At 57.4% G+C, this 12,987-nt stretch overlaps 1 protein-coding gene across 1 annotated transcript; it reads left to right on the top strand.

Moving 5' to 3' along the window:
• The first annotated feature begins 429 nt into the window (after positions 1 to 429).
• Positions 430 to 11,927, top strand: IGFBP4 (insulin like growth factor binding protein 4). The gene is made up of 4 exons (XM_037492493.2): positions 430 to 803; positions 7,159 to 7,316; positions 8,060 to 8,194; positions 10,702 to 11,927. The coding sequence occupies exons 1-4, from the start codon at positions 455 to 457 to the stop codon at positions 10,834 to 10,836; spliced, it is 777 nt and encodes a 258-aa protein (XP_037348390.1). The 5' UTR covers positions 430 to 454; the 3' UTR covers positions 10,837 to 11,927.
• Positions 11,928 to 12,987: the final 1,060 nt, after the last annotated feature.

A 12,987-nucleotide genomic window follows, 5' to 3' on the forward strand; every position in this document is an offset into this window, starting at 1 on the left:
TCAGCGCGCCCTGGGCGCGCGCCACGGCCGCTTCCTCCCCGGGCAGAAAGGACTTTCAGATGTTGTAGCGCGGCGGCTCAGGACAGCGCCCCCTCCCCCTAACGGCCGCCTCTCCCCCTCCCCCGCGCCCCCACCCCGCCCCCCACCTCTGGGTAGGCGCTGGGGGTGTGGCCAGGGGCCGCTATAAAGTCCGGGGGAGCGGAGCCCGGCAGCCGCTCAGCCCCCTGCCCCCCGCGCGCCCGCCCTCCGCCCGGGCCGGGCCGAAGATGCGGCACAGCGCCTCGGCGGCCAGGCTCGCTCCGCTCCCGCGCGCCTGCTAACTTCCCCGCCGGGTCCCCGCGCGCCGCGGCCGCCCCGTCTCCGCGCGCTCCGCTCCGGTCCTCCAGGCGCGCCGGGCGCCGCGGCCGTGTGTCCCTTCTGCCTGCCCGCGCCCGCGCCCCGTCCCCGCGCGGTCATGCTGCCCCTGTGCCTCGTGGCCGCGCTGCTGCTGGCCGCCGGGCCCGGGCCGAGCCTGGGCGACGAGGCCATCCACTGCCCGCCCTGCTCCGAGGAGAAGCTGGCGCGCTGCCGCCCCCCCGTGGGCTGCGAGGAGCTGGTGCGGGAGCCCGGCTGCGGCTGTTGCGCCACTTGCGCCCTGGCCAAAGGGATGCCCTGCGGGGTGTACACTCCCCGCTGCGGCTCGGGCCTGCGCTGCTACCCGCCCCGGGGGGTGGAGAAGCCCCTGCACACGCTGATGCACGGGCAAGGCGTGTGCATGGAGCTGGCGGAGATCGAGGCCATCCAGGAAAGCCTGCAGCCCTCTGGTAAGGTGCCCCGCCTGGCACGTCCTTCCCCTTGCACTGCCCTCCCAGAAGCCCCGTTCGCGTTCCCGCTGGCCTCAAAGGCCCTTGAAAATCCCCCGTGAGCAGAGAAGGCAGGTACGTGGCAGGGCCCGGCTGCCGTGGGACAGGCTCAGCCGAGAAAACTGCTCTCCAGTCCCTGGCAGCCTGTTGCCACCATCAAGGAGGACTCTGTCCCGTCCTTCCTTGTCAAACCTCCCAGGAGTGCCATTTGGGAGGAGCGGCCTCCATGGTAGTCCTGGCTGCTGGTGCCAGAGTGGAAAATTAAGTGACCTGGTCCAGCCTGGCCCCCCCTCCCCTGAATGAGACATCTAGGGTCTGATAACGGGAGGATGGGGAGGTGGTGGTGGTGGGGGGGGGGCTTATGTGCTTGATCCAGGGACCTTCCCTCCCCCTGGCCACAGGTGAACCTGCAGCGGTCTGAGAAGCCAGGGCTTGCAAGGCCTTTTGACATTGAGGCAGGGTGGAGTGGGGCACGCACAGGAGAGGGGCTTTGGAGGTGAGGGACATCGGAGATCAGAGGTGCCTTTCTGCAGAGCCCCAGCCAGCTCACCTAGCTGGATTTTTTTTTTTTTTTTGGTGGGGGGCGCGGGGCGGAGGTGGACTGGGGATGCAGAGGGCTTGCTGCCAAGCCTGGACGCTACCTTCTGCCCTGGCACTCAGGCACCCCCACTCCTTTCTCCTGACAGGTGTTATTTGAGGTGGTAGAAGAAGCAAGTCTTGTCTTCCAGCCCAGAGCTGTGAAGCCTGGCGGGGGTGAGATGGGGGTAGTGGATTGCAGCGGGAGGGAGAGAGGCTCAGAAGGCCCTTTGCCCTAAAGTCATTCTTACACATTCTCTCTTTCCACTTCTCAGTGAGCCTCTCAGCCTTCTTAGAAGCTTTCCTGTTCTCTCCCTTCTTTCTCTTATTCTTTTGTTCTTCCTGCTGTTTCTCTACCTCTGGTTTCACTAACAGCATTTCCCTTTCCTCTCGGGCTTCTGCCCACTGTCAGTTTCTCTCTCTCTCTCTCTCACTCCCCTTTTTTCTGTTTCTGTTTCTTCTCTCACTTTCATCTCAGCCTCTTTCTGGATCTCTGTCCCTGGTTTTTTTTTTTTTTTTTCTTCTGCCTTTGTTTCTGTCTCTTTCTCTGTTTACTTTTGGAATCTCTCTGCTTTCCTGCATCTCTGCCTCTGGTTTCTGGTTCCCTCTCGGGCTCTGTTTTGCTTTCCCTGTGCCCCTGTCTGCGTCGGTCTCTTTTCCTGGTGCTTGAAACTTCCATTGTCGCAGTCCGGATGCTGGGACTCGGCCCCAAGCTTCCTGCCCTGGGTCCCAGACCGCTTCACTTCCTCAATCCTCCCCAGCTTGTTAGCGGGAGGAGAGCAGGATGCAGGGAAAACAGGAAGGAGGTGGACCCCAGGGGTCTGGGCCTTGGGCCTCTCTGCCCTTCCTGCCCCTGGGCAGTGAGAGATGGGTCAGCAGAAAACATTGTAGGAGAAATGCCAGTGTGGCGTCCAGCACATCTGAGGAGGGGGGTTCTGGGGGAGTAAGTCGCTGATCCAGGGGCAGAGATACCAGTGCCAGTGGGAGAGGAGGGGCCCTGGCACCAAAGGGGTCAGGGAGTGAGGGCTGATCCCTGGACATAAGGGGCCTCTTTCTCATAATAGCCCCGTCGTCCCCTGGCAGGCGGGGATCTGGCCCCAGAGCAGGTAGTGCTCCTTCTAGTGGTAGTTGCTCGTTGCCTCCTCCTCTCTCACCAACTTGAACACAGGGCAGAAGAGCCCTTAGAGGATCTTGGTGCCCTTCCCTCCCTGACTGGGTGGGAACATTGCATCCTGGAGTGGAGAGAGATCTGTTCCCCTAGGGCCTTTGTGGGGGGGGGGGGGTGAGGCGTAACATGAACACTCTGTGATGCCCTGTAGGCCTCACGCAAACCAACCTCCAAAGGTGCTTTAGCTCCCCTCTGGGTTATAGGGCCATGTCCAAGGCTCCTTCCCTCCTGGAGGGGTCCTTTGCCCACGCAGCGCATGCAGGTCTCCAGGACCAAGATTGGGGACTGGTTTGGCAGAGGGGTCAAGCTCTTTCTTCTACCTTTCCCTCCTGGCCTGAGCTTCAGCGGCTAAGGCGGGGGGCAGTTCTCCCACTGGCTACTCTTTGCCCCACAGCAGATCTTTCCCTTCTCTCTCCCCCTCCCTCCCAGCCCGCCTGTCTCAGTTTTCACTGCCAGAACAGGCTGTGGGTTAACAGCGCTGCTCTGGCCACCAGAGGTGGGGGGGGGGGCGGGGGCACGTGTGTGCGTCACAAGTCCACACGACTCTGCATCAGTGAGCTGACCCTCGACTCCTGGACTCTGGAGGAGTGGGCAGTGGAAGGTCAGAGTTTGGCCGGGGGAGTGCCTAGACTGTCCCGTGGGCCCCGCTGGGACAGGGCTAGGGAATATGCAGGCTGGGTTAATTTTTAGTCGGTGCAGCAAATATTGTTCCCCCTACTTCAGTACTGGGAATCTAGTCATGTCATGGGAACTGGCCTTTCCAGAAATTCTCTGCCTTGGGGGAGGGGGAGACGCATGGCTGCTTAACACTTTTTCTTTTGTATTGGCAGAGCCGGGATTATTGGTGACTTGGGCATCAGCGTCTTTCCATTTAAAGACATAGGAGTCACGCGGGACTTCTCCCCTTCCCGCCGCCCCGTCTTTCCCCTCTCCTTTCCTCATCTGTAAGAGGGGGAGTGGGCAATAGGACGTGCCCCACAGCTTGGGGTGTCAGGTATAGAGTAAGCTCAATACATGGGAGCGCTGCTGAGGATGGTGGTGGAGAAGAAGCTAAGAGGATTTAAGTTGAAGCTTGGGACTTTAGGGGACAGTAGGGCAAGTGAGAAAACTGGGGGACAGTTAGGGGAATTGAGAGGATAGTGTAGATTTGGGTGCCTTTTGCTGCTGTTTGCGTGGGGAGGACGAGCCAGCTGTCCTTCTCGGCCTTTCACCGGAGGCCGCCAGCGTTGCCTGATGGCGAGGGGCTACCCCCGGGCTCATCCTTAAGGACTGGACCTGGTTCCCGGCATGGGTGGTCTTGGCTTCTCCTGTCTGAGCCAGAGGCAGAGAAAAAAGTCTTGCTTGCAGGGCAGGTGGGATGCTCCAGATCAAAGCTGAAGCTTCTGTGACTTGGTGGCTGGGCCCACCCACCACTCAGGCTTTCTGTGGGTGTCTCAATGTGGACAGGGCTTGGGGTTAAGGAGAAATTAGGGCATGAAATCAGGGAGCAAGAAAGAGGAAATTCTCTGCCTTTGACCATGAACTGTGCAGCCAGAGGTGCCAGGGTTGTGGGGCCTCTTCCCTCTTGGGCACTGTCTCTTCCTCTGTTGCTGGAGCACCCACCAAGGTTTCCCTTGGGGCTGGACGGTGCTAGCCTAGCTCCAAGCAGGGCCTGGAGGGGGTGCCCTGGCATCCCTGGGAAGCCCCACCTCCCAAACAAGCCATTCCCAGGCCAGTAGGTCTGATCTTTCAGAGGGCTGGGTCTGACTCTGACTCTTGAGGGGACCCCTCTGGGATGGGTGTTTTTCCAGAGGGTACCCCCTGGGAGAACAGCACAGGTGGCTGGAACTGTGTGATCAGGGTAGTAACAAGGATTTAGCCAGTTTTGGAGCTGGAAAGGTTAAGACTGAGACCGTTACTCTCCCAAACCCAGTGCCTAGGGGTGGATCCTAGGTGGGTCCCGCATCTGCCAGTGAAGCAAGGCTGGGTGAGGAAAAGTTACAGATTAAACAGAAAGTCAACAAGCCAGGGTGCATTTGGTGTGCCCTCCCGGGTCTGTTTCTGCCCCGGTCAGGGTGCCTGAGGGTGTGTGGGTGTGCACGGGCGGCCGAGCGCGTGTCTGCACACGTGATGGTTTGTATATGTTTGTGATTTCTGAGTCTCAGCCTGTGTGTGTCCGAGCGGGAGGATGTGGGTCTGCTCTGTGTGTGTGTGACCCCGAGAGAGTAAGTGAGCACTCTCCCTGCCTGGTGTGTCTCGCTTTGAGCTGCACACGAACCGGGCAGTAGTGCGCTGGGCAGCGGGGAAAGAAGGAAGGGGCGGCCAGGCAGCTTGTGAACTCAGCCTTCCCCAGGGAGCCCCCGTCTGTGGGGTGGAGACCCAGCCACACCCGCTCAGAAGCCGCACCTTCAGGCTCATCTGCGCCCCAGGCGGCCCCAGGTTTCCCCCTTGTTCTCTCCACTGACACCTCCTAAGAAGGGATACACATTCCAGATACCCACTAGCAATCCCCCGAGTGTTAGTCATTTGCGAACTTGCACTCCTGAAACTCAGCGTTGCAGGGCATGGTCCCCCCATCGAGCATCCCAGCGCGGAGATCTCTGCATTGACCGAGAGAACCAAAGTCCCTGGGGAAAGTCGTGCTCCCCTTGTGGTGGTGAAAGGAAGGCAAATTCCCAGGAAAGACAGCGAGACCTTTCCAGGAGGGGAGGTGCCCCTGGGGTTAGTGTGGGGCTGGGGCAGGCAAGTCCTTGCTAGCCCTCCTGGCCTGTCCTTGGTAAAGTGGGCATGCTCTTGCTCACACTCAGCTGTGGCTCCAAGATTTGCCTCTTGCAGGTCCTCCATTTCCTCTTTCCATTCCCCGGCTCCAGCTCCAGCCCATCCACAAGTCTCTTGGCTTTGTGCAGCGCAGGCTTGGTCTCCCCCCCACCCCCCCTTCTCTCTTTCTCCACCTTGGATCTTATTGGCCAGAAATTTCCCTGGGAGGGTCTTCAGGGAAGAGCCTAGATTCCATATTTTTCCTCTAGTTCCAAACTGTGGGCTCAGGGTCCCTCTTCTTTTGGCCCCTTGGCACGATCCTGGTCTTCCGAAGTTTATCATCCCCTTGTTTTGCCACCCACGCTGCTGGGAGATCTTGCTCGAGTGTCTACTCCTTGCTTGGCCTTCAGGAATTGGACCTCATTTCTGAGACAGAAGTCTCCCTGTATCCTTTCTGGGATGTGACGCGCAGGAGGACGGGGTCTATCTATTGCTCTGTTTATTCCTCCCCTTTGATCTTTTCTTCTGAGCCAGTCCTCCACCCATGACTAAACCTTCTCCCCATCCCCGATGACTTGATTTTATAAATAACCTTTGGTGTGGAATTTTGACATTTCTTCCCGAGGGTCTAGATTCCTCCTTGCCTGGTTTCCCTTTATCTACAGACTCTCCCCCATCCCCCACTCACCTTCCAGAGCTGGAAGAATAAAAAGAGAGCCCACCCCCCAACTAACTTTGGCGAGGTGGAAAAATACCATTTGACCCAGAGACAGCTCTGGGACCACTGCCATGCATGGAGGAACCTGCTAACTCCTCAGGAAAAAAATCTTGACGCAAACCAGATGTAACCTTCTGTCCTGCTGCCAACATCTGGAATGCTGGCAGCGGCTTTGCACTCAGGCCGGCAGCGAGCTGTCAAGCCGGAGCAGTTCAGAGGTGGTTCTGACTTGGGGTCCTCCAACCCCTTTCTCCAGCTCAGCCCTGCAGTCCGGCTTTAGCTGCCTCGGGGAGAGAGGAGCAGCGGTCGCCCTTCAGCACTTCAGGAGTTTTTCTTGAGTTCAGACTGAGTCTTCAGGCGATCCCAGGTTGAGGGTGCTGGTTCAACCTTGGCACCCCCATCTCCGGATGCCCAGTGCTCTGGCTCTGGAATGGGGTCTGAAGTCTCAGGATGGGGGGCTTTGGGGAATACTGAAGAGTGCTTGAGGGTGCTCTTTGGTCCTGGTGCCACACGGATGTTACGCACATGTGCACACACACACATGCACATGCTTTCACATGCAGGCATATGCAGCCACGCCCACTTCTCCCCCGTTTAGCCAATGGGAAGAGAACTTCTGGGCCAGATTTCTCATCACTCATGGAAACTCTGGTTCTGGCCACTTGGAAGAGGGTCAGCAGAGCCATCAGCCCTGGAGATCCCTGATTGGCTGAGTCAGAGGCCGAAAAGAGCAAGAAAGGAGACAGGAAGAGCGCGCAGACGGAGAGGGGGGTGGTTGGAGGAGCTGAATGGAGGGGAGAACAAGATCTTGTCCCCCCCAGCCTTAGACCTCCCTGCAGTGCCCAGGGGACTCTTCTGCTGTCTGGAGCTCCAGCTGGTGACTCATCTGAGGGCTGGACTGGGTGGAGTGAGGGACAAGTCAAGGACTTCAAGAATATTCTCCTGAGGAGCTCTAGGGGAGTGGAGGGGAGACGGGGGCTGGGAGGGGGGAGCTTTCATTTCTCTCTGCCTTCAGGCCCCTGTGCCAAGATGGAGAAGAAAGGGGGCGGGAGGCTGGCTCTGTGTGCTGCCCCGTCCTTTTCCTGTGCTGACCTCTCCCCGTCTTGACCCTACTGCAGACAAGGATGAGGGCGACCACCCCAACAACAGCTTCAGCCCCTGCAGCGCCCATGACCGCAGGTGTTTGCAGAAGCACTTTGCCAAAATTCGAGACCGCAGCACCAATGGGGGCAAGATGAAGGTCATCGGGGTGCCCCGGGAGGACATGCGGCCCGTGGTGAGGACCTCTGAGCTACAGCTACCTCTGAGTACAGATAGGCACACACGCGCACACCGCCGCTGCCACTGGCAGGTCTGGACTGTGGCCGTCTGGCAGACGTCCGTTGAATGCCTACTGTGTACAAGATGCACCTAATATGTGTCATCAGGACCCACGGAGTCTTCATTCCTTTCTTTGAGGCTCCTTTCCTGCTTGTCACTTGTACGCATCAGTACTGGTCAAGCGGTGGTTAAACACTGAAACCCTTCCGTGCTGTTGGTAAACAGGGGTGACCCCAAGCCTCCCCATGTTTCCTAGCCCCTCTCTTGGATCCCCCACCCTAGATCTTCCCAAGCACTACAGGATCAATGCTGGCCACGGCAGGGGAACTTGCGGCCCTGCTCCAATGTCTGACTAACGTCCTTTCTGATGTCTGGATCTGATAGATTGTGCCTGGGTCTTCCGAGTGGTTAATTTTATGATTTCATCTGTCCCCAAGCCCTTTCCCCACAGGGTCCCTTCACGTCACACCCCTCCTTTTTGGAAGCTCTTTGGCTCAAGATCCTCTCTTCGATGTCTTTCTAATGTCCTGACCAGTGTCCCCTGAACTAGAGCCTCCCCCTTCACTTCACTGGGTCTTACCCAGCCTCCAGGCCTTGCGCCTCCTTTCAGGACATGAGTCCTGGTCTGAGCCCCAGCCCTAGTCCTCCTGCCTCTCTCCTTCTGCTGAGCATTTCCTCTTCTTCTTCCTCCTCTTACAGCCTCAGGGCTCCTGCCAGAGTGAGCTGCACCGGGCCCTGGAGCGGCTGGCCGCCTCGCAGAGTCGCACCCACGAGGACCTCTACATCATCCCCATCCCCAACTGCGACCGCAACGGCAACTTCCACCCCAAGCAGGTGGGTCTCCCTCTCTGCTGGCTCGGCCTGGCCTCGGCTCCAGGGAATCCTGCTTCTCCACAGGGTGGTCCAAGAGGGAGCTCTCAGGAAAGGGAGGCTTCCCAGCTCCAGCCTCGCCCTCAGAATCGCCCCCTACCCAGCAAAAGTCCCCGCCAGCCTCAGCACCTTAGCTCATTTGCCCACCTCGTTCACTTTGGAGATGAGACTGAGGTCGAGGGAGGGCTAAAGTTCAGCCCAAAGGCAGAATGAGTTCATGGTAGGTCAGCAGCCCTGCCCACCGTCTCCAGCTGTTTCCAGCATTTCTGGAGTCAGCCTCTGTGCTGTAGACCCAGCATCCTGCCAGCGCTGCCTCCCAGCACACCCAGCTACCCTGCTCCCATCCCACGAGTAGTTCTTCCTCACCGAATGTCTGAGGCCTCATCTGGAGTGAGCTGTTGAGCAGGAAACTCAGCTTGCTTCTCCCCGCTCCCAACCTGAACAGCCAAAACACCTGATACCTCCAGGGTGGCCGTGGAGCCACGACTGACACCTGGAGATAGGAGCTCCGGGTGGAAATAGGGAGGTAGGCGGGAAGGCCTGAGTGCAGAAACCTCTCCTCCCTCACGTCCGTGGAACATGGATTCCTCTAGAAGCCCCCAGGAGGTTGTGATTCAGTAAATAAGCCTGTTCCAACTCCTCTCTGGTCTTCAGGGCTTGGCCCTGTTGAAAGGGTGGTGTATCTGGGCAGGGCCCTGGGGTGCCTCATGCTGGGTGTGGTCTGGGCGCTCTGGTCTGGATCCCCTTTTCCATTCTTTGTGGGTGTACACACACAAACACACACTCTCTCTCTCTCCACCCCCCCCCCTCCACACTCCAGACAAATCCAAGAAGTGGGTCACTGTTTGATCAACAGAGGCCTAGCAAGGAGGGAAAAGGCCTGCAGAGGATGCCCAGGGTGACTCGAGGAGGTGGTGGGGTGTGCAACGAGTGGAGGGCAGAGAGGGCCTCTCCTCAAGACCAGTGCCAAAGCTGTCTCCAACCTTGATCGCAACATCAATTTTGTCCTTGTCTCAATTTTAAAAACTTTTTCCCTAATTAAAAAAATAGACTTTAAAGAGCAGTTTTAGGGTTGCAGAAATACTAAGCAGGAAGCAGAGTCCCATGCACTCCCCCACTCCCGGTCCCACTTTGCACCTCTTGCACTGTGCATGTGCACTGGTGTACCTGTTATAGCCAGGAAGCAACAGCAATACAGTATTTTAAATCAAGTCCATCGTTTAGTTTAGGATTCAGCTTTGTGTTGTACAGTTTCATGTATTTTTTTTAAAAGATTTATTTATTTATGCATACAAGAGCTGGGGTACAGGCCAGAGGTGTGGGGTGAGGATTCACCAGAGACAGAGCAGGGAGCAGAACAGGCAGACGACTGAAAACACTGCTGAGGGGAGCAGCGGGTGCGACAGGGGAGGTCTGCCACTCCGTGTGGGATTCTTGCCAGCCGGTAGGAACCTGCACTGCAGAGGCCGTGGACAGCTTCACAGTGCGGCACTCAACCCGCTGCGCCTCCAGGGAGGCCTCCATGTATTTTTAAAAAAGATTTATTTTATTTATTTATGCATACAAGAGCTGGGGTGCAGGCCAGAGGTGCGGGGGTGAGAGGATTCACCAGAGAGAGTGGGGAACAGAACAGGCAGACTGACTGAAATACACTGCTGAGGGGAGCAGCAGGCGAGACAGGAGAGGTCTGCTGTGCCATGTAGGTCAGCTCCCTGGCCAGGGACCAAACTCATGTCATGCCACAGTGGCTGGTGATAGCTTGATAACGCTGAGACTTAACCCCAGTGCCACCAGGGAGGCCCCCTCCGTGAGTTTTCCTCCCCCGGTTTTATTCCACTGAAAGTTGTGACTTGACTGTTGACCCCTGGTGCAGTTCTGACTCTTGAGACAACTTCACTCCACCTTTAAACCTGGAGCTAAATCTGAGAAATGCCTTTCTCCTGTCTTCCTCCTCCAGCTGTCTAATCCCAACCCAAACGTTAACCCAGCAGTGTTCTGACCTTGACCTCTTTATCCCAATTCTGTTCCTGACCTGGGCTCTAACCCTCATTTCACCCAAGGTCTTTTTAGTCATAATTCTCAGTTCAACGACAGTTCTTACACTGATGCTCCCCTAACTTTAACTTGCGCCCTGCCCTCAACCATCATCCCATTCTTAAATCCCAGCCCTGTTACAACACACACTCATAGCATCTCCGGCCAGAAGGCTTGCCTTTTAAACCCAGATGTATCTTTGCATCCCATGGGTCCTGTCTCCCCTCCAGGTAGGCTGCAGAACCTTCTCAGGAGCCTGCCTTCCCAAACTCTCTGGACCTTTCCTTCCTGACCAGGTTCTCTACTCCAGTGAGCTGCCTGCTCAAAAAATAATCTCTAGCCCCAGAGACTGTCTTGGAGCAACCGCCTGAGGTGGGGCTGGGCTGGATTGGGCCAGGCTGCCTGGGGACTGACCTCTCACACCCTTGTCTTGGCAGTGCCACCCAGCTCTGGACGGGCAGCGTGGCAAGTGCTGGTGTGTGGACCGGAAGACAGGAGTGAAGCTTCCGGGGGGCCTGGAGCCGAAGGGGGAGCTGGACTGCCACCAGTTGGCTGACAGCTTCCGCAAGTGAGCCCTGCCAGCAGGCAGGGGACTCAGTGCCCCCCGCTACCCACATCCCCTCGAGGCTGCAGAGCCTGAGCCTGAGTCTTGGCTCTGCCTCTGGCCCAGAAGTTTCCCTTGGGTGTGTGTGTGAGTGTGTGTGCACATGGTGTGCTCTTAGGGTGAGCCAAAGCCTAGGGGTGTCCTCTTTGGCCTTAGATAGCCTGAGAGGTCTGAGAGTAGCAATGGGGAGCCTGTTGTGTTCCCAAATTGATCCTGGATTCATTCATTCATTCATTCATTCATTCATTCATTCATCTAAAAACATGTATTGACCACATACTACATGCCAGCCCTGGGGACTCTTATTCTGACTTCCTCTGATTTGGGCCTGTGGGGCCAGATCCTATGAGGTGAACATACGCCTGTGAGAGAGGTCCCACTTCAGAATCAGAGGAAGAAAGTAGACAAACACCTTGGCCGTTGACACCCCTCCCCCAATCTAGTCAGAGGGTAGAGGCTGTTGGGAAAGTGTGGGGTGGCAGGTGATGCAATGGTCAGGAGACCCGGACCCACTCCCCAAGCTCCGGCCTGCCAAGGGGAAGGACCTGCAGAGACAAGCCACCTTGGGGTTGGGCTTTGTGCCATCTGCTTGGTTGCCTGGCAGCGGAGACCCTGCTGCGGGGAAGGAAGAGGTTCCGAGGAAGACCTAGAGGACAGAGGGCTAGGAGGGAGAAGGGCCCATCTCTGAGGGTCAGGGAGGGAGGAGAGAATGCATGATGGTGGAACTGCTTGTGCCAAATGGAGAGGAGGGCCTGCTTGCCGGGGCCGGGGCCGGGGCCTTGTCTCGCATTCTGCTTCCTCCCTTGTCACCGCCACAAAGCCACCAAGTCACCGGGATCTCCGCCTTCAGGCCCATGGCTCTGTCTCTCTCCTTCCATCTTCTTCCATCTTCCCCTCTGCCTTCCTCCCCGCTGGGCATTTTCTGGCTAGACTGGATGGAAGGAGACTTAGGGACCTACCAGGTGGCCATGATGTCTTGTCTTATCTTTTTTGTTTTTTTTTTTGTTTTTTTAACAAAACAGAACAAAACAAAACAAAAATCTGAACAGTTGTGTTTGGTTGATTTATTTACAATCAGAGACAGGGATGCCCAGAGTTTGGGGGGGCATTGCGTGGTCCCCAGACCTGTCATACCAGGTCAAATGACTGCAAAGCATCAGTCTCTTCCACACATAGTCTCTTTCTAGGGGGCCATGCTGTCCCCAGAGACTGTGCTGTGTTCAGACCCCTGGTGAGCAAACAATGGCTTCTGAAAGGCGAGAGCAAGCAAGGACAGCCCTGGGGGCCAGAGCTATTCCCGGATCAGCTGGTGTGTGAAGCTGGGGCATTTCCTAGGGCATCAGACGGCCTGGGTTTGCATCTGGATTTCATTTATTAATTTCGTGTAGGGAGGAACTGCCCTGAAGTTGGGGAAAGGGGGTAAACTCTCCAGCACATTCCACAGCTCTGACTGCCTAGATTCCTGACTTGGGGGGAGGTGTGTGTTGAGATTTGATCCGAAGGCTTGGGAGTGGGGGCATCTTTGATCTGCTGTCCTGGCCTCACCAGGCTGTGAGTTCTCAGTGGCAGCCCCAGAATTTGTGCCTATGCAGAGTGACTGGATTCCTGGCCAGCTCCCAGTGTGCTTCCCCTCCCCCACCTCTGGTGTGTGTGTGTGTGTGTGTGTGTGTGTGTGTGTGTGAGATCTCTTGGATAGGGGTCCCTTCCAGGCAGGTCGAGGGCAGCCTGGAGTCCCTGTGCATTGAGTCTGCTGCACTCTGGGGAGCCTGCTTCCTGGATTCCTAGGCCCCTCTCCCGGGGGTGTCCCCCGTGCCCCCCCACCCCCCACCCCGCCGACAGTCCTCTCGATTTCACTGGCTCCTGTGCTGTCTACATCGGGTCTGGAGCTGCGCTCCTTGACTCTTTGGCTCTGTCTTGGTGGCGGCATCTGCAGCCATCTGGTCTCCCCGAGGCACACTGGGACCCCTGCCAGCTGCAGGAGATAAAGAGCAAAGTGACACTGGCTGTGCCTCCTCAGCCCCCAGGCTACCCTCCTTCGAGCTGCTACTTCTGGGGCTGGGGTCAAGGCATGTGGGGTAGTAGGCGAGTACAGGCTGTGATGAAGTTTTAGGTCCCTAGG

This window comes from Talpa occidentalis, unplaced genomic scaffold (genome assembly GCF_014898055.3).
Source record: "Talpa occidentalis isolate TD23 unplaced genomic scaffold, MPIMG_talOcc4v2.1 talOcc4.7, whole genome shotgun sequence".
NCBI lineage: Eukaryota > Metazoa > Chordata > Mammalia > Eulipotyphla > Talpidae > Talpa > Talpa occidentalis.